Source organism: Lithobates pipiens, unplaced genomic scaffold (assembly GCF_037356315.1).
Source record: "Lithobates pipiens isolate NorthernLeopardFrog02 unplaced genomic scaffold, aLitPip1_a1.2 Scaffold_25, whole genome shotgun sequence".
Lineage (NCBI taxonomy): Eukaryota > Metazoa > Chordata > Amphibia > Anura > Ranidae > Lithobates > Lithobates pipiens.
In genome coordinates, this window is record NW_027507787.1 from 64,895,525 (window position 1) to 64,917,966 (window position 22,442).

A 22,442-nucleotide genomic window follows, 5' to 3' on the forward strand; every position below is an offset into this window, starting at 1 on the left:
GCTCTTATGCCCTGTACACACAGTCGGACTTTCTGATGGAAAATGTGCGATCGGATCTTGTTGTCGGAGAATCCGATCGTGTGTGGGCTCCATCAGACTTTTTCCGTCTGAAATTTCCGACACACAAAGTTTGAGAGCAGGACCTAAAATTTTCCGACAACAAAATCCAAACGTTTAAATTCCGATGATGTGCAGACAATGTTACGGCCATTTTGCCCACCTCACTTATATACTTGCCTATACATAAAATAAGTGATTAAAACCCTTTTATCTATATGAATCAAACCATGAAATTAAGAACGAATGATACCTAAACTTAAACCTAAACTTGAACTTACTATTGTACAGAAAAGAAACGTTAGAGATTACCCCATATAATGTGGAGGATACAACCTTAAAAACAACGTTACCAAATATTGCCATAATGGTCATACACATCCTTTCAAGAGATTAATATTATATTAAGGCAAAGTCCTATGGTAGAAAGAGTTACAGAAAAGAAAAGAGACATAATAATAATACAGATACATTATCTAGACTGCCCCTAAGTTACCATGCTTGCTGCGGGAGAGGGGACACACCGAGATGAAGAGAGATAAGGGAATACATTACACAGGAATCTTATGTGTCCAGTCCATCAGGCTTAAGAGAGCTAGCATCTCTAGGGATTTTGGTTTTATGTTGTTAGAATAACCCACTCCTACCAATCAGGGTCACCTCATTGGTTCAAAGTTGCCTCCAATTCTGATTGGTTATAATTTCAAGCCCAGTTAAAACATCATGCTTCCCACCTAAACTTCCGGTGCCTTTCTGTCTATATATGTCCTTTGACCTCCACCCCTGCCAGTTCCGACATTAGCATTTCAAGGACTTGGGGGCCGCAATGTCTGCCCCTCGTCCCAAAGAACAATCGAACAACTTATTCACTATGCAAAAAACCTACCAACCTTAAAATATTAAGATATATATATATATATATATATATATATATATATATATATATATATATATATATATATATATATATATATATATATACACATACACACGGGGCATGGAAATTTAATTAGAAAGTCCTCACAATGGTTTCCTTGAAGCTCCTTGTTATAAATATTATATTTCAAATCTCCACCACAACAATTCCAACGGACAAAGTGCCACGCATGCTCAGAATAAATTACGAGACAAAAGCGATTGGCTACTGCCCTCTTTATAGTCCTGTCGTACGTGTTCTATGTCACTGCATTTTGAACAATCGGATTTTCCGACAACTTTGTGCGACCGTGTGTATGCAACACAAGTTTCGGCCAAAATCCGTCTGAAAAAAATCAGACGGATTTTGTGGTCGAAATGTCCAACCGTGTTTACGGGGCATTACTGTGAAGAAACCTTTCCGTATTTGGAGATTAAATCTTTTTTTCTCTAGACGTAAAGAGTGCCCCCCTTGTCCTCTGTGATGACCTTAAAGTGAATAACTCAACACCAAGTTCACGATATGGACCACTTATGAATTTGTACACATTGGTCATATCTCCCCTTAATCTCCTCTTCTCAAGAGGGAATAGATTCCGTTCCTCCAATCTTTCCACATAGCTGAGCTCTTCCATGCCTCTTAACAGTTTGGTTGCCCTTCTCTGCACTTTCTCAAGTTCCCCGATATCCTTTTTGAGAACTGGTGCCCAAAAATGAGCTGCATATTCCAATTCAGGTCTTACTAATGATTTGTACAGGGGCAAAATGATATTTCTCTCTCTCTGGAGTCCATACCTCTCAATACAAGAAAGGACTTTGCTCACTTTGGAAACCGCAGCTTGGCATTGCATGCAATTATTGAGCTTATGATCTACCAAAACCCCCAGATCCTTCTCCACCATTGAGTCCCCCAGTTGTACTCCCCCCCCCCCCCCCCCCTAGTATGTATGCTGCATGCATATGCTTAGCCCTCAAGTGCATAACCTTACATTTATCAACATTAAACCAAATTTTCCACTTAGTTGCCCAATTAGACAGAGCATTGAGGTCGGCTTGTAAATTGGAGACATCCTGTAAGGATGTTCTTGCACTGCATAGCTTAGTGTCATCTGCAAAAACAAAACTGTTACTTTTAATCCTAGACCCTATATCCTTTATAAAGATATTAAAAAGTAAGGGTCCCAGCACTGAACCTTGGGGTACACCGCTGATAACCTTAGACCATTCAGAGTACGAGTCTTTAACCACTCTCTGAATTCAGTCTTTTAGCCAGTTTTCTATCGATTTACAAATTGATCTTTCCAAGCCTGCAGACTTTACCTTTACCTTGTATTTTATATCTGCCTGGAGTTCAGCTTTAAAGTAGTTGTAAAGTCAAAATAATAAAGAACTGGCATCACCTCATTTTTATCAAGATATAAACTACTGTGTCTGTCTTTTTTTCTTTTTTTTCAAATTCTAGTCCTAAATGCCTCTTCTCACAGCAAATCTGTACTGTCACCTGTCCTCCTCCGCTCTCCTTCCCCCGAGAGCGGTGGGAGGGGCTTAGATTCCCCATTGTCAGCTGGCCAGCAGTTGGAGGTCACATGACCGCACATCGGTGCTGTGCAAAAAGGTATTTAGGATTTGAGTTTAAAGAAAAACGGACACACAGTAATTTATATTTTGTTAAAACAGAGGGGATATTTATAAATGGTATTTTCAATTCACAGGGAAGAGCAGCAGGAGGGGAGGGGTGGAGAGGAGATTGGCTCTCACACCAAGGCTTCGGAACTGACAGGCAGGGGAGGGGGAGAGGGAGACTCAGAGCAGAGAGTGGGGCGATGGAGGCACGTAAACTGACCATGCTATCGTGGATCAGCAGCACACAGAGGAACGGGCAGGATCAACCAGGTATTTTACAGCATAGAAAGGAACAGAAGATTTATTTATTTTCCTTTTTAGGAATACAACTGCTTAGAGGATATGTAAAATGATCTAATTGCAATGTATACCCAATGGCTGAGCTATACACTTTTGCAGAAATGATGGTTTTGTGTTCTCCCAGAGAAGCTTTCATACGTGTTTCTTTTTTCTTGTTAGCTGCTCTTAGTCAAGCAAATGGATTAGCAGCCAAATTTGTTATCCACTGCCACATTCCACAATGGGGATCAGACAAATGTGAAGAGCAGCTGGAAAAGACCATCAAAAACTGTTTATCTGTCGCAGAGGAAAAGAAACTCAAGTCTGTGGCATTTCCATCTTTCCCTAGTGGCAGGTATGTTCACTACAAGCTTGAGTAAGAGAGCATTCATTATGCCTGGCTGATAACGGTATCTCTTTCATATAATATTTTTCTAAAATAATTTAGATGTGGTGTAAGACACACTTTTTTTTTATTTATGAACGTTCATAAACCTTATAGTGAAGGGGAATGGTGAATTTAATATTGGCAGGTATGAGTTTGAGTGTTACTAGTCAGCAGGAACTGGATAGTATATCTAGAAAGAAAAATACCCATTGTGGATATTTTCTCAGTAAAGTAAACCTGGGAATTGATTTCAGGGAACACCATGTCAAAATGACGAATGGATTCAAAAATACCGACTACTAAGGTTATGGGCAAATTTCTACTTTTGCAGTAAAAGTCAAACCGATAGTACATATTCTTAACAAACAATACAAGAGCTTTATAACAAGTCATCCTAGATTCCTATAGCGACGTTTAATGTGAATGTATAGGTCTCATTAGTACAGGTGCTGAGGAACATAGATGGTGAATGGCCCGGTTTGTTTTTGTGGTTTGAGCCGCCAGATGCTGCATGTGTGCATATAGGAAGGCAGATGCTGCATTGACACAGAAGTCCTGAACGTTGACCGTGTGCATTCAGGGCCACTCACCCATACCTACACGCCTGTCGGATTGGTACGAGTCCCTAAAAATTTACATAGACTGCCTGCACTCAGTACCTGGCAGCTCAAGCCGCATAAAGAAATGGCCTATTCAGGCCTACAAATTCAGCACCCATGTGAATGAGGCCATACACTCTCAAAGACCGTACTCTTTACTCAAGAAGGGTTTCAGTGCTCCTTTTGCTTAGGAATTCTTGCACATGTGGCCATCCAGGTCCCTCTGTCTTTTGGTGCTCTTGGGAGGGACATATTAAGGGTCCAACCCAGCTGCAGGCAGCCTGTCAAAGTCTATGGCAGGCTGTGGCTGGATGGTGCTGAATGCTATACTGAGTGGTACATGTGTTTAGGGCTCTTTATGTTCAGAGATAAAGTTACTGTAATTAATGGGCCCATAGCAGAATTATAAAAAATTGTTATGGTCCATTAAAGGGGCAAAGGATGAAGTATCTAGTATTTTTGTGGTAATGTAACGCTGCTCCCCGACCAAGCCCGTCCTAAATAAGAGTAAGAAACAGCCTCAGCCTACACTTCCTTGCAAAACACATCCCACTGACGCGTTTAACCCCACCCACCGGGGCTTAGTCATGGAGGTGGGGGCACGGAGCAGGATAGAGGTTTTTATGCATTGTCAGCCGCTTAGAAGAGTGAATGATGTAAAATGAATAAAACATGTGTGGTAAATAGGACTAATTGCTATGTTGGAGATGAAATAAATACATGAAGTGGCCTTAAATGGAATTACAGATATTCAATTGTAAGCTCTTCTGAGCAGGGCCCTCTTAATCCTCTTGTATTTTATTGTATTGGAACAGTATTGTCTCCTTTTTATATTGTAAAGCTCTGCGTAAACTGTTGGCGCTATATAAATCCTGTATAATAATAATATTCCTCAAACTACTAGAGAGAAGTCTACTATTCTCAGCTGAATTCAGAAGAATTGCTAACCGAGCAATACCCAGGCATTTTTTTTTTTTTCCTTTTTTTTTTTTTTTTTCCCTTAATCCCAACCAAACATTTTCCTTATGCTATAACTTCAAATTTTAGCTGGGATTCTTGATTTTCCACACAGTACTCAGACTCAAAATTTTCCTTAATCTGGAAAACTAAGGAGGTATATAACCAAATATTACTACAGACTTGTCCGTAATACCTCCATCACATCATTGAGTTTTCTGAATGGTTATACAAAATGGACACTACTACTTCTACATAATTTTATATAAGATCACTATACAGTTCCAAAAATTACAATAAGACTATTCCAGTCAAGATAGTTAGAAACTTATTGCAGTTCTTTGAGACAAGTTATTTCTTTTTTTTTTTTTGTTATACATGCACAGTTATTAATATATAATTTATTAATTGTGGCTGTTTGCCCACATGCGAACATGAATCACCCCCACTCAGTGGTTCTCACCTTCCAATACTATGGAAAAATTCCAAGTTGTCTAGATATATTGACTTCTATCTTTTCAACCGGTTCACCACATTTTATTTTGTTGTCTTCATTACGAGTTTTTTGATTCTAAACATAATTAGACTGAAATTGAGACAGGGTGGTCTCACAAGCATTCTCAGTCGTTTGGAGATTCACGTTTTTTTCCAAACCCAAATTCTATTTCTATCATCGTTTTAATTTACATTCTATATTTGTTAACAAATATATATTTGTTTCTATGTGTAATGAGAGATATGGTAAACCTCCTAAGAACTTTCTATTCCTCAATTGTATTAAGAGAAGTGCTTTTTTTACAAACTTCTTGTACACCTGGTTAGCCTCAAAAATAGTAAATTACTGATGTAATCACGACAATAACGCCAACCTTTTTCATGACATAATTTCATTTGCCGTTGGAACCCTAAAAAACAATCTACCACCATGAGCATCAAAATTATTTCACACAATGTACAAGGATTTAACTCCCCGAATAAAAGGAAAAAAGCCTTTGTACAATATAAAAAAATTCAACGCAAAAGTAATCCTTTTACAGGAAACTCACTTTATCAAGGACAATCACCCACATTTCTTTTATAAAGCTTATGATCAATCCATCTATACCTCATCTTCCACCAAAACTAAAGGAGTAGCCATCTTTATCCATCAATCCTTCCCACTGGAGGTTCAACAGGTGTACAAGGATTAAGAAAGCAGATTTATTATAATTAAATGTATCCTTTCTGGCAGAGAACTAACAATTGCTCATGTATATGCACTAAATGACACACAAACCACATTCTTTACGCAATTTTTTAACACCTTATAACGCTACCATTCACCACATATCATACTAGAGGGAGATTTCAACTTGGTGATACAACCAAATTTAGATTGTAGTAGACGCAATATGAACTCAAAAACAACCTCTACATGTATCAATGATTTACAACTCATTGATTCATGGAGAGCATTGAATATAGGGGCGCTTGAATATACTTTTTACTCACACCCACATGATTCCTATTCACGCTTGGACTATATTTTTTGCACTCCTATAATCTTGGCCAACGCTCAAGAGGCATCAATCCATCCATGTTCTTGGTCAGACCACCATATAACCACTCTCAGCACACACTTTATGGGTCTTTCTTCAACACCATACTCCTGGAGACTCAACAAGTCCTTATTAACAGACCCCAAACATCAACATGAAGTAGCCTCAGCTATTAAAGATTATTTTACATTAAACCAGATATATCCCCCACTACTCTGTGACTAGCTCACAAAGCAGTCTTCAGAGGTCATCTTATTAAGCTGGCAGCTCAAGCTAATAAAGAAAATGGGCAAAGATACATTCCCTCACAATAGATCTCCAAAAGCGATATAAAGAACACACAAACACACATGACCCAGATATTTTTAACATCTCTCAAAAATGCAATGAGCTAGATTCCATTCTAACATTTAAAGCAGAAAAGGCACTCCGCTGGTCCAAAGCCAAATTTTTCCCCTCAAGTAACACGTATTCGACAATGTTTGCTCGAAAACTAAACCAATCATGTCTACAAACTTAAAAACAATACTAACCAATTAGTCACTCATCCGCAAGATATTCTCTCCATCTTTTCCAAATTCTATTCAGTACTCCTATCCAAACCATCTTCCTCAAACCGTCCCTCAGCACTATCATGTCTAGTCAAAATCCCTTTCCCTTCACTAACTCCTTCACAGATTGACTTTTTTGAATGCTCCATGCACAGATGAAGAAATCCTCCAAATCCTTAAATCTCTTAAAAGAGGTTCTGCACCTGGTCCAGATGGGTTCTCCTCTTATTTTATAAACAATTTTATCAACTCTTAACCCCTAATCTAACTAAATTATATAATAAAATAATACTAAAAAGAGACAATTTCCCAGAAGAGATGCTTCTAGCCAACATGTCTTTAATCCTAAACCCAAATAAAGATCATACATTACCCTAAAACTATAGACCAGTCTCTGTTATTAACAATGACCTCAAGATTTTTAGCAGATTGTTAGCAAATAGATTAGCATCGATAATCCCTTCCATGATCTCCCCATACCAATTGGAATTTATCCCAGGCAGACAAATCCGACATCAGACTAGTAACAAATATAATTCAAGACATCAATATCAAAGCACATCCCGTACTCCTCTTAAGCATAGATATTAATAAGACTTTCGATAGCGCAACATAGAGATATCTAGATATAGTGCTGCAAAAATATGGATTTAATGGAGCATACATTCATGCCTTTCATGCACTCTATCACAACCGGCCACCAGGATAAAATTTACCAGGTTGTAATTCAGACTTCTTTAAGATAGGCAAAGGCACAAGGCAGGGCTGCCCCCTTTCACCCTTATTAATCACCCTTGCAAAAGAACCACTAGCCACTGCAATATTACAACACCCAGACATAAAAGGTTACACATCAAATACATATAAACTAAGTATTTACGCAGAAGACATTATATTGTTCCTCTCGCAACCTAACATAACATCACCAAAATACTACAAACATTAAAAAATTTCTCCTCCCTTTCTGGGCTATCAGTTAATGTATCAAAATTATTAGGTATACCTATAAATATTCCCACATGTCAAATAGATAACATTCAATTCTCATTTAACTTCACATGTACTACAGAGTCCCTCCCATACTTAGGTGTGCATCTTACCCCAGACATCAATAATGTAGCTAACAAAAACTAGCTACCCATGTTGCAAAAATGAAGGATGATGATGAAACTATGGAAATCTTTTAATATTTCATTTTTAGGTAGAATAACAGCCACAAAAATGACTTACCAAAGATACTATATTTGTTCCGTGCACTACCTACTAGTCTGAATAAAATATTGATCACTAAATTCCAATCAGATGTTAATAAATTCATATGGTCAGACTCTAACTCAAGGATCTCCAAAACAGTTTTATATAAGTCACAGAAAAATGGAGGACTGGGTCTTCCAGATTTTTGGCTATATTATCTAGAAGCTAGATGGTTCCAAACAGCCCAATGGCACATCCAAAACTCTAAAATCCCTTGGGTCAAATTTGGAAGAATCAATTCTCCCTTACTCCATCGCTGGGCTACTACTATGGAGTAATAAAGTTCCAAACCATTAATTAATAGTTCTTAATCAGTTGGTGGCAAGCTCCTACCAACTTTGGAAATTACATTGTAATAAATTTAATATGATGTCAATCACGCCCCCACACACTTTTATAGGTGATCCCAAATTCATATCAATCCACCAAAATTCAGAAGAATTTTATATGGTGTATCAATAACAATTTAACCAACCTCAAGTCCCTCATGGAAGACGCTACATTCACTTCCTTTGCAGCTCTAAAAGAAAATTTCAAGATCCCTAATGTCGAATTTAGGAGATTCCTCCAAATAAGAAATTTTTATAATACTCACTTTCAAGTAACAGATACAATATCACCTACATTCTACAAAAAATATGTTTTAATTCTCCAAGAGCCACAGGTTTAATATCAGAAATATACTCAAATTTGATCGATACAAACGGTCCAGATAAACATCCCTATATGCTTAAATGGGAACAAGAATGTGATATTTCCCTATCCACAGAAAATTGGTCTGTCTGTATCAACAATCTACTTAAATGCACAAAATCAATCACATTTAGAGAGACAGCAATTCAGATCTTCACAAGATGGTATATACCAGCAAAACTCCACTCTTTTTCACTCAGTACCTCATGCATGTTTTAGAGGATGTATCTCCACAGGTTCATTCTCTCTCCTCTTTTGGGAATGTGAAAGGGTTTCTCAGATATGGAAATTACTTGAGGGTTTTGCATCCATAATTTCTGAAAATAAAATTATAGGTCTAAATACTTATCGCATGAGACTGGTTCACACTGTGCATTTCCATACACTGGCTTATTGCATACCATTTTTTTTTATTTATTTTTTTTGTACCTAATAAAAAAGTTTGTAAACAAAAAAATAATAAATACATGAAGAGAGATGCACAAAAAAATAGAAATAAAAAGAAGGATGAAATAAAGATGGTAGTATAAAAATGTAAAAGAATAACCTATTTAAAAAAACTCCCTTCACATTATATACTTACACTTTTCATTATCAACTTTACTACTTTTATTTTCATTTTTATTTTCCCCAATTGTTTTGGATATTTTTTCATATTTTTTATTTTATTTAACTAGTGTCATATATTTTTATTTTTAACTTTTTTATTTCATATTCATTGCACCCTTTTTATGTGTTTTTTTTTTTTTGTTTTATTTATTCTTATTATACAGTGTTTATTCTTTATATTCTCATCTTTATTTATTAACATTCACTTTTGATTTCTATTTTTTTTTTTTTGTGTGTGTATCTCTCTTCACTTATTTTTTTTAATCTTTAACACAGCAATTGGTCCTATTTATTGATTTTACTCACATCATTCACCTTTTTAAGAGGCTGATGATGCATAAAACCTCCATCCTGCTGCTAGCCCCCACCTCTATAACAAAGCTTGTAGAGAAGTGTCGGCTGAGGCCGTTTCTCACTCTCATCTCACGCAGGCTCTTCAGGAAAGCGGTTATTTTCCCCAATGATATGTTGTTTGGATGTATACAGTGAAACGCAGGCCCCACGCTTTTTAGGATAAAGGGGAAGAGTCTCTTATCCTGCTTGAGTGACGCTCCAAGCTTCATATTAAATATTTTTGTCTGCTATCTTTTGTTAATCTTAATGGGTTTAGAAGACTACACAGAATGAAAATGATTGCTAAGTGCCAAGAGGCCTAGTTGCTTCTTTACAGTATGTACTTTTGCCACTGCATATATTTTGTTTTAACAATTTACTCTTTTTCTGTGCCCAGAAATGGTTTTCCAAAGCAGACAGCGGCTCAAGTCATTTTGCGAGCCATCTCCAATCATTTTGGCTCCTCCAGCTCATCCACTGTGAAGAATATTTTCTTCCTGTTGTTTGACAGTGAAAGTATTGGTATCTACGTACAGGAAATGGCCAAGCTTGATACAAAGTAGAAAGAATGCCGACCTTGGCTGGAACAGCTTACAGACAGGGATGGTTGGAAACCTGTAACAAGAGGATCAGAAGACCAAGAGCTGATGTTTTATTGTTAAGAATTATAAGAAGGTGTGAACAATGTTTGAAGTTTTGTGGTTTAAGGACAGATTTTGATTTTATTTTCCCATGGTTGAAGAGGTATGTTTGGGCTAAACAAGTCTCATTATGAATCCCTCCCCCTCATGTAACAAGCCAGCACCCCCTTTGCATTTTTATAGAATCTGAAAAATATATCCCTCTGTCGTCATCAGCCATGTTTTTCTTCAAGAATCTTGTTCCCAATGTTTTCTCTTATTTTTTTCCTGTCTTATTATTTTAGACTTAGTGTTAAAAAAAAACAGCTGAAAAAACTTGTTTTAGATTTGTAGTATTGGATTTTACAAGAGAAATAAGACCACAATATTATTTAAAAAAAAAAAAAATCAACGTTCTTATATTGCTTGTCTTTTGTGTATTTCATTGGATTGTTACTTTTAGCCAAGTACATGGCTTTCAAGCTAAATGCTTTCTACTTAAAAGGGTCAAATGCAGTTTTTTGCCATGGGCAAACATATATCATTTTGTGCAGGGCAAGCCATGTATAATATTACCTTCTTATATAAGTGTGCACTCTAAAGCTCAAACACACGTGTGTACGTATATATATGATCCTGTCACATTGATATCCCTGCCGACACAGTGAATGAGAAGTTCGTAAACACTTCTCTTATGGCAGAGCCGGTAAGAGGGGTATCTTTCACATCTTCCTGCCAGTACACAGAGCAAGCCAATGCCTTCTTACTACAAAAAGTTCCTTTACCAAACATTAGAGACAACGGCGCAGGTGCACAGAGCGTGCCATTTAATGAATGGAATCATGCCATCACTGGTGGCTCTCGCGCACATGTGCGGGAGTGACGTAATCGCGGCTCCGGGCCAGTCACAGCCCCAGAGCCGCGATACACTGAAGTTACTCCGGGTATCATGGCGGCAACAGAGGAGGTGACAGAGGACCACTGCGGGGGCTTCAATCTCAGGTCATTTATAATGAGCTAGTTTGCTATGCATACTAGCTCATTATGCCTTTTGTCTTGCAGGGTGTGTTTTAAAAAAAAAAGAGGGTTTACTTCATCTTTAACCTGCTACGAGTGAAGAAAAATACACAATACTTCCAGATATGAAGGATCATGCTACAGGTACCTAGCCATGCCCTATGAGGAGTGGGAAGAGCTTCATTATTACCATGTAAGCTCCAATTTGCTTCTTGGAGCTTACCCTGGGCTTTAGGCCCTGGGAATTGCGCTCTATTATCTATTCTATTATCTATCTGTTTCTGGGCTGTACTATGGGGTACAGATAACATATACATATGTGGTATCGCTGCATCATCAGGAGAATTTATTTTTGGTGATACATTATGGTAGTAACAAGAAATATGCAGCAAAATAAAAAATAAAAATAAAAAATATATATATTTTGGGCCAGTTTTTCCTGTAATTGTGAGGATTAGGGATGGGCTGGACACCCCCTGGTTCGGTTCACACCAGCACATGTGTACAGGCAAAAAATTTGTGCGAACACGTAAACCCTATTAAAGTCTATTGGACACAAACAAGAAAAATCAAAAGTGCTATTTTTAAAGGCTTTATATGCAAGTTATTGCCATAAAAAGTGTATGGGGACCCGGGTAATGCTCCAAGGGACATGTATTAATGGAAAAAAAAGGTTTTAAAACAATAGTTTTTTCAGGAGCAGTGATTTTAAATAATTAAAGTGAAAAAATTAAAATTAAATATTCTTTTAAAGTGGAGGTTCGCGCAAAAATTGAACCTCTGCTTTTCGGAACCCTCCCCCCTCCAGTGTCACATTTGGAACCTTTCAGGGGGAGGGGGCTGAAGATACCTGTCTAAGCCCCTGTACACACGGTCGGAGATTTCCACAACCAAATCCGTCGGATTTTGCCCATCAGATCTTGTCCGAAACTGTTGCATACACACGGTCGGACTAAGTTGTCGAAAAATCCGATCTTTCAGAACGTGATGACGTAATTTCGTTACGGTGGGACTACGTTCAGGCTAGTAGCCAATAGCTTTGATGTAGGAATTTGATCTGAGCATGTGTGGCCCTTGGTCCGATCAAAATTCTCTACACATGATCGGAGTATGTCCGATCGAACCAGTTGGTCGGGGAATATTTCCAACATGTTGGAAAATTGGGTCCGACGGATATTCCGACGGAATCAGTCCGATGCATACCACACACAGTCGGATTAACCTGACAACACGGTCCGATAGGACACATTCCGACGGATTCTCCGACCGTGTGTACAAGGTTTTATACAGGTATTTGCACCCACTTCCGGGCATAGACTCCCGTGGGAGTCTATGCCTCTTCCTGTCCTGCCGTGCTGTCTGCTGGGACACACACGGGTCCCAGAGACAGCAGGGACCATTTGGATTGCGCTGCGCGACTCCCATATGCGCAGTAGGGAAGTGAAGCCGCAAGGCTTCATTTTCTGATTCCCTTACCGAAGATGGCGGCGGCAGCATCCGAGGACTGAGGGACAGTTCAACCTCGGGTGCCAACATTGCTGGACCCTGGGACATTTTAAAAGTCAGCAGCTGCAGTATTTGTAGCTGCTGACTTTAAAATTATTTTTTTGTGGATCTCCCACTTTAACCACTTAAGCCCCGGGCCAATTTGCAGACAAAGGACTAGGCCCCTTTTTGTGATTTGGCACTGTGCCAGTTTAACTGACAATTGCGCAGTCGTGCGACGTGGCTCCCAAACAAAATTGGCAGGTTTTTTTTCCCACAAATAGAGCTTTCTTTTGGTGGTATTTGATTACCTCTGCGTTTTTTATTTTTTGCGCTATAAACAAAAATAGAGCGACAATTTTGAAAAAAATGCAATATTTTTTACTTTTTGCTATAATAAATATCCCCAAAAAATATATATAAAAAAAAAATTGTTTTCCTCAGTTTAGGCTGATACGTATTCTTCTACATATTTTTGGTAAAAAAAATTGCAATTAAAGATTATTAGCGTTATAGCGTTTACAAAATAGGGGATAGTTTTATAGCATTTTTATAATTTTTTTTTTTTTTTACTAGTAATGGAGATCAGCAATTTTTATTGTGACTGCGACATTACGGCGGACACATCGGACATTTTTGACACATTCTTAGAACCATTGTCATTTATACAGCAGTCATTGCTATTTAAATGCATTGATTCCTGTGTAAATGACACTGGCAGTGAAGGAGTTAACCACTAGGGGACAGTGTAGTGTTATGTATGACGTTATGTGTTTGTTTTTTTATTGTAGGGGGCGTGGCCTGGCATGTGATGTCACTGATCGTCCTTCCCTATAAAAGGGAAGAGACGATCGGTGACAGCCACACAGGGAAGCACAGGGAGAGGTTTGTTTACACAGACCTCTCCTCGTTATTCAGCTCTGTGACCCGATCGCGGGACACCAGCGGTGATCGGGTCTGCTGGTCCCGCAGCCATGGTCACGGAGCACAGGACCGGGTCGGGAGCGCGCTGCTGGCGGCGTGCCTTAAACCCATGGCTGGGCACTTAAAGAATCACATACCGGTATGGGATTGTGCCCAGCCGTGCCATTCTGCCGATTGTATATCGGCGTGAGGCGGTCCTTAAGTGGTTAAATATCGTGCCTGGGGGTCACCTTAGTCTGCCTGTAAAGTGGTGCTGCAGAAAAATTACATTTCTAAAGGAAAAAATGTCATTGCTCACGGCTGTAATGTATTGCCGAGTCCTGACAATATAGATAAAAAAAAATCAATGAAAAACTTGGCGTGGGTTCGCCCCCTTTTGGGTCTGGTATGGATTTTAGGGGTAATTCCACGCCAAAATTAAAAAATAAATTGGCGTGGGGTTCCCACCAAAATCCATACCAGATCCTTATCCACGCATGCAGCTTGGAGGTCAGAATAGCGAGCACCCCCCTCCCCACTCCTGAATCATACCAGGCCACATGCCCTCAACATGGGGACAAGGGCCTCATCCCCACAACCCTTGTACAGTGGTTGTGGGGATCTGCGGGGCAGGGGGCTTATCGGAATATTGAACCTCTCTTTTACAGAGAATTGGTATGGGGTACCTCTACCAATTCACCAAAAAAAGTATCAAAAAGTGAAAAACCACAATAGACAGTTTTTGACGATTCCTTTATTTAAAAAAAAAAAAAAAGTGTCCCGCGATGTACATCCATCTTCAATCGGGCCAACTGATGGACCTGAAAAATAGAAATAAAAAAAAGGAAAATACCCTGTCTCCATGGGAGGCGTCCCCGCCGACTGCTGTCTTTTTGCTGTGACAGCTCTTATATAGAGATAGACAAAGGCAGGGCCACCCGCTGATGTAACTGGATGACCCGCCCCTCTGACGGCACATGTGCTGTCAGAAGGAGCTGGGTTACTCGGTTATGTCAACGGGTGGCTCCGTCCTTGCCTATATAACAGCTGTCACAGAAAAAAGACAGCAGTCGGAGGGACGCCTCCCATCAAGGTGGAGGTTTTTTTTTTCTATTTTTCAGGTCCATCGAGCGGAGTGATTGAAAATGGATGGACATTTTTTTTTTTTTTTAATAAAGAAATTGTCAAAAACTGTATTGTGGTTTTAACTTTTTGACACTTTTCACATGGTGGGGGCCATGATCTGGGGGCCCCCTTGTTAAAAGGGTCTTCCAGATTCAGATAAGCCCCCTCCTGCAGACCTCCACAACCACCAGGCAAGGGTTGTGGGGACGAGGCCCTTGTCCCCATCAACATGGGGATAAGGTGCTGTGAGGGGGACCCCAAACCACCCTCCCCGTGTTGAGGGCAAGCGGCCTGGTATGGTTCAGGAGGGGGGGGCACTCGCCAGGCTACTTGCTCTGATTCGGGTCTATTATGGATTTTGGGGGGACCCCACACAGTTTTCTTTAAATTTGGCGTGGACCCAAAGGGACTGGTATGGACTTGGGGGGAAGCATGCCATTTTTTCTTAATTCTATCATAGGGTTTCCACTTCAATATACTATATTATATACTGTACACTGCACTATATAGACTGTATTATATATACTACACTGACTAGACTATATACTATGCAGAAAAATTGGGCCTTAGGTGTTGGTGGTGCCAGAACACAGTAACCCCTCACAGTTACTCTTGTTGGGCGCAGGAACGAGCCCTGCTGTAAACAAATATTTTAAAAATTGTAATTACATGCCCATGTTAAACAGGAGCATAAAAATGTGGCATTCGGTGTTGGTTGTGCCCTACATCAAAATTATTGTTGGAAGCTAGCATAATCAAGATTCAGGAGGAATAGGATAGGCGGTATTTAAGGGATCCCATATCCTTAGCAAATGTGATCAGTAACATCAGCATCAGGGGCTTGATAGCTGCTGATCCAGGACCGATTCATTTTTATAAATGTGAGCCTATCAACGTAGTCTGTGGACAGCTTTGACCTGTTACAAACTTTCTAGCAGCACTGAATGTGCGTTTAGAAATGGAGGGTAGGACAGGCCAGTAGCTCGATTGCATATTGAGCAAGTTCTGGCCAGTGGTCCATCCTCAAGACCCAGTAACCCAGTGGATGCTTTGTTGTAAAGGTCTCCAAGTCTGCTCTTGCACCTAGATGTTCCTTTACCATATAATGCAGACACAATGATTGCTGGAACTAAGGAAGCCGAACACCCCCGATTCAATTCGCAGCAGAACATGCGAACAGGTAAAAAATGTGCGTGAACACTGTTAAAGTCTATGTGATACGAACTTGAAAAATCAAAAGTGCTCATTTTAAAGGCTTATATGCAAGTTATTGCCATAAAAAGTTTGGGGACCCAGGTCCTGCCCCGGGAACATAAGTATAAATGCAAAAAAAGTTTTTAAAACGTTCGTTTTTCTGGTAGCAGTGATTTTAATAATGCTTAAAGTGAAACAATAAAAATGAAATATTCCTTTAAATATTGTGCCCAGGGGGTGTCCTTAGTATGTCTGTAACATAGCGCATCTTTCCCATGTTTATAACAGTGCCGCAGCAAAATTACATTTCTGACACCCCTTTCACACCAGGGCGTTTTGCAGGCGCTCTAGCGTTAGAAATAGCGCCTGCAATCCGCCTTAAAGAAGCTGCACCATTGTCTGTAGTGTGAAAGCCCCGAGGGCTTTCACACTACAGCGGTGCGCTGGCAGGACGTCAGAAAAAAGTCCTGCCAGCAGCTTCTTTGGAGCGGTGTGTTTACCGCTCCTCCACCGCTGCTCCCCATTGAAATCAATGGGGCAGCACTGTAATACCGCCGGCAAAACGCCACTAATCCATACCAGGCCATTCAAGTCTGGATATTAAGGAGAACCCTGCACCCCAATTATTTTTTAAATGGTGTGGAGGTCCCCCAGGCACTATATACTCTGAACAGCAGTATATATACACTATATGGCCTGCTCTATATACTCTGCAGAAAATTGGGCCTTAGGTGTTGGTGGTACCAGAACACTGCAAGCCCTCACAGTTACTCTTGTTGGGCGCAGGAACAGGCCCTGTGTTGAAATATTATATCAAAAACTTTAATTACATGCCCCTGTTAAATAGGGGCAGAAAAATTGGGCCTTGGGAGGTGGTGGTGCCACAACACTATAATCCCTCACAATTACTCTTGTTGGGCGTCGGTAGGGGCCCTGCTGTGAAATATTATATCAAGAATTGTAATTACAGGATGAGAAGGATGAAGACAGCTTCATTATCCATTCTACCAGCTTGTCTGCATGTTGTGGCTCAATAACACGGCCAGCAGCAGAAAAAAAGGACAAGTGTGCCCCACGGCCAACTGCAGAGAATGCACCATGTCCACAACCACCACTGTTGACTGTACCAACAGAGGCTGCTTGCCCCCTTTTAGTGGCCTGTGAATGTCTGCCTCTCCTTGGTGGCCATCTGGACATGATGTATTTTTTGTTTTGCAAGACCACACTACACTGTATTAAATACTGTGTACACCGGTTGAAGTGTATTAGAAACTAACATGGCCAGCAGCAGAAAAAAAGGACAAGTGTGCCCCACGGCCAACTGCAGAGAATGCACCATGTCCACAACCACCACTGTTGACTGTACCAACAGAGGCTGCTTGCCCCCTTTTAGTGGCCTGTGAATGTCTGCCTCTCCTTGGTGTCCATCCGGACATGATGTATTTTTTGTTTTGCAAGACCACACTACACTGTATTAAATATTGTGTACACTGGTTGAAGTGTATTAGAAACTGTAAACCATGGAATGCACTGTAGATATAGCCTACACTGGACGCAGAGTGTATGTATATATATATACTAGACTGACTGTGTATGTGTGTATATATATATATATATATATATATATATATATATATATATATATATATATATCAGACTGCCACTAACTGAATAACCTGCCTGCTTAATCTAACTCAAGCTATCTTTTTGTCCACGCCAACAACACTACACACGGCCACTCTGTAAGAAGCCTTATATAGTGTGGGGTGCGGACTTAGTCTCCCTGAGCCATGATTGGCCAATTATGGCTCTCTCAGCAGAGCGCGCTGTGATAGGCCAAAGCATGCAGGTCCGGTGCATGCTTTGGTTAACCATCATACAGCAATGCACTGCGATCTCGCGGCGCTCTAATTTCCTATGAACGGCCCATATGTTCGGTTCATTTTAGAACAAACGGACACCTTACATTCGACTCGAACCACTGGCTCATCCCTATCAGACCTTGGCACTGAGGACTGAAAAATTGTTTAAAGTCATCGGTCAGCCGGCCAGCTTCTCTACCACTCTTCCTCTGACCGAACAAAGCCTCAGAAACACGTTGTCCAGCACCAGGAAATGGTAACCTCCTAGGGTCTGGAAAGGCATTACAAAAACTTTTCTTTAAGGCCTCCTGAAGATGTGTTATCCTTTTCCCCCTCTGCGAAGGCAGGATGAGTGCTGCAACTTTACCCTTGTAATGTAGATCAAGAAGGCTTGCCAGCCAGTAATGATCCCTCGCCTTGATCCCATGAATCCCAGGGTCCTTTCGCAGGCTTTGCAGAATCAGGGAGCCCATGCTAGCATTTAGACTCTAAGCATGTGGATGGCTGGGACAGTATTTTTTTTCTACAGTTCTGCAACTGGGTTAGCGAAATTTGCCTGCTGATATCAGTTGGTGGTGTACTGCTAGCAGATTGGCTGCAAGTACTTGTGACACCTATTGCTATACCTTCATTCTTCTCAGTGCAGGTTTTTGAGAGGACTGGAGGTACAGAAGGGGTTTGATAAGGAGCAATCCGCCTTTTTTTAATTATGTGGGTCTTTCAGGTGCTGTTGCCAACAGACTGCATGGCAGGTCGTCATATGTCTTGTCAAGCATGTGGGGCCAAGTGGGTGCTGTTCTGGCCACACTTGATCCGCTTCAGACATCGATTGCAAACAGCAATGGTGTGATCTATGGCACATGTCGCAAAAAAGCCAACACCAATGAAATTTTGGAAGTCGGTGGGGAGTCAGCAGCGCCCTGCACCTGTGGAACTCTGTAGTGTGTTGAAATAGGGTGGCTTAAGCTGGCCCCTGGAGGACATCCTGCCTCGTTGGAGTTATGCCTTCTCCTACTCTCTTCTCCCAGGCACCCAAGCACAGTCAGTGACCTCATCATCCCCTCCCTCCTCGTCACTGGAGCAAACTTGGCAGTATGTTGCAGCTGGGGGAACATGACTGCTAGTTTCTTGTCCTTCTGTGGTACCCCCTCTGTCTAGGTTCATGTGACTCCCTTCCTCAACCTGGGAACCAATGTCGGAGCTTTCAAATTGCTGCGCATCCTCCATCAGCATGTAACTGACACTATGATCAAATAATTCTGGTGACGCCTCCGTGCATGATGGTGGGGCTACGGAAGGAGTAACTGTGGAGAAGGAGTCGGTGGAATAGGCCGCTTTGGCAGCTGCATTGGAAGGCAAACTAGTATGAGCATGGATGACAGAGGATGAGGAGAATGAGGACAGCTTAGTTATCCACTCTACCAACTCTTCTGTATGTTGTGGCTCAATAAGTTGGCCAGCAACAGAAAAAAAGGACAAGCGTGACCCACCTGCAGAGGATGCACCATGTCCGCCACCACTTTTCACTGTAGACACAGAGGCTGATTTCCCTCTTTTAGTGGCCTGTGAGCATCTGCCTCCCCTTGGTGGCCTTCTGGACATGATATACAGTATCTCACAAAAGTGAGTACACCCCTCACATTTTTGTAAATATTTTATTATATCTTTTCATGTGACAACACTGAAGAAATTACACTTTGCTACAATGTAAAGTAGTGAGTGTACAGCTTGTATAACAGTGTAAATTTGCAGTCCCCTCAAAATAACTCAATGTACAACCATTAATGTCTAAACCACTGGCAACAAACGTGAGTACACCCCTAAGTGAAAATGTCCAAATTGGGCACAAAGTGTCAATATTTTGTGTGGCCACCATTATTTTCCAGCTCTTGCCTTAATCCTTTTGGGCATGGAGTTCACCAGAACTTCACAGGTTGCCACTGGAGTCCTCTTCCACTCCTCCATGATGACATCACGGAGCTGGAGGATGTTAGAGACCTTGCACTCCTCCACCTTCCATTTGAGTATGCCCCACAGATGCATAATAGGGTTTAGGTCTGGAGACATGCTTGGCCAGTCCATCACCTTTACCCTGAGCTTCTTTAGCAAGGCAGTGGTCATATTGAAGGTGTTTTTGGGGTCATTATCATGTTGGAATGCTGCCCTGCAGGCCAGTCTCCGAAGGGAAGGGATCATGGTCTACTTCAGTATGTCACAGTACATGTTGCCATTTACGGTTCGCTCAATGAACTATAGCTCCTCAGTGCCGGCAGCCCTCATGCAGCCCCAGACCATGACACTCCCATCACCATGCTTGACTCCAGGCAAGACACACTTGTCTTTGTATTCCTCACTTGGTTGCCACCACACATGCGTGACACCATCTGAACCAAATAAGTTTATCTTGGTCATTAGAGCACAGGACATGGTTCCAATAATCCATGTCCTTAGTCTGCTTGTCTTCAGCAAACTGTTTGCGGGCTTTCTTTCGCATCATCTTTGGAATAGGCTTACTTCTGGGACGACAGCCATGCAGCCAATTTGATGTATTGTGCGGCGTATGGTCAACTTTATGTAGAGCAACAATTCTTTTTTTCAGATCCTCAGAGAGTTCTTTGCCATGTTGAACTTCCAGTGACTAGTATGAGAGAGTGAGAGTGATAAATTTGGTGTTAACACACCTGCTCCCCATTCACACCTGAGATCTTGTAACACTAACAAATCACATGACACCAGGGAGGGAAAATGGCTAATTGGGCCCAACTTGGAGATTTTCACTTAGGGGTGTACTCACTTTTGTTGCCAGTGGTTTAGACATTAATGGTCTATCATGAATGCTGCTGCCAGACTTATCCACCTTACCAACCGCTCAGTGTCTGCAAACTCTCTCCTCCAATCCCTACACTGGCTCCCAATCACCCAGCGAATTCAACTCAAAATACTAACCACAACATACAAAGCCATTCACAACTCTGCTCCGAGCTATATCACCAATCTTGTCTCCAAATATCACCCAAATCGTCCCCTCCGCTCTCATCCAACCTCCTACACTCAAGCTCTCCTGTCTCCCCCTCCCATGCTCGTCTCCAAGATTTCCCCAGAGCCTCTCTCATCCTCTGGAACTCGCTACCTCCACTGGTCTGGCTATCCCCTACTCTTGTTACCTTCAGACGATCCCTAAAAACTCATCTCTTCAGGAAAGCCTATCACGTCTCCAACTAATCTCCTACCACTTCCCTCAGCTCATTCCCCACAACTTAACTTGTAAACTCTTCTGAGCAGGGCCCTCTTAATCCTCTTGTAATTTATTGTATTGTAACTGTATTGTCTCCTTTTATATTGTAAAGCGCTGCGTAAATTGTTGGCGCTATATAAATCCAGAATAATAATAACAATGGCTGTGTGTTGAGTTATTTTGAGGGGACAGCAAATTTACACTGTTATACAAGCTGTACACTCACTACTTTACATAGTAGCAAAGTGTCATTTCTTTAGTGTTGTCACATGAAAAGATATAATAAAATATTTACAAAAATGTGAGAGGTGTACTCACTTATGTGAGATATTGTATAATATATATAAATTTATATTAATACACTGCCTGAAGTGTATTATAGATTGTACACTGCTAAATGTACTGTATATACAGTTGTGCTCATAAGTTTACATAGCAGAATGTAAACCTGGCAGAATTTATGATTTCTTGGCCATTTCTTAGAGAATATGAATGATAACACAAAAACTTTTTTTTCACTCATGATTAGTGTTTGGCTGAAGCTATTTATTATCAATCAACTGTGTTTACTCTTTTTAAATCATAATGACAACAGAAACTAACCAAATGACACTGATCAAAAGTACCTCAGTTCTTAATACCGTGTATTGCCCCCTTTAACATCAAATGACAGCTTGAAGTCTTTTGTGGTATTTGTGGATGAGGTTCTTTATTTTCTCAGCTGGTAAAGCTGCCCATTCCTCTTGGCAAAAAGCCTCCAGTTCCTGTAAATTCTTGGGCTGTCTTGTATGAACTGCACGTTTGAGATCTCCCCAGAGTGGCTCAATGATATTGAGGTTAGGAGACTGAGATGGCCACTCCAGAACCTTCTATTTATTCTACTGTCACCAATGACAGGATGACTTGGTCTTGTGTTTTGGATCACTGTCATGTTGGAATGTCCAAGTACGTCCCATGAGCAGCTTCCTGGATGATGAATGCAAATGTTCCTCCAGTATTTTTTGATAACATACTGCATTCATCTTGCCATCAATTTTGACAAAATTTCCTGTGCCTTGGTAGCTCACCCATCCCCATAACATCAGCGATCCACGTCTGTATTTCACAGTAGGAATGGTATACCTTTCATCATAGGCCTTGTCGACTCCTCTCCAAATGTAGTGTTTATGGTTGTGGCCAAAAATCTAAATTTTGGTCTCATCGCT

General features: G+C 40.7%; 1 protein-coding gene across 2 annotated transcripts in view; it reads left to right on the forward strand.

The window, feature by feature from the left end:
• Positions 1–10,838, forward strand: part of MACROH2A2 (macroH2A.2 histone) — an 87,447-nt gene extending 76,609 nt beyond the window's left edge. For both annotated transcript variants that reach the window (XM_077454565.1, XM_077454566.1), the window contains exons 8-9: positions 3,055–3,229; positions 10,194–10,838. In XM_077454565.1, the coding sequence (XP_077310691.1) occupies positions 3,055–3,229; positions 10,194–10,359 (341 nt within the window). In that variant the 3' untranslated portion in view covers positions 10,360–10,838. The remainder of the gene's footprint in view (positions 1–3,054; positions 3,230–10,193) is intronic.
• The last annotated feature ends 11,604 nt before the right edge of the window (positions 10,839–22,442 follow it).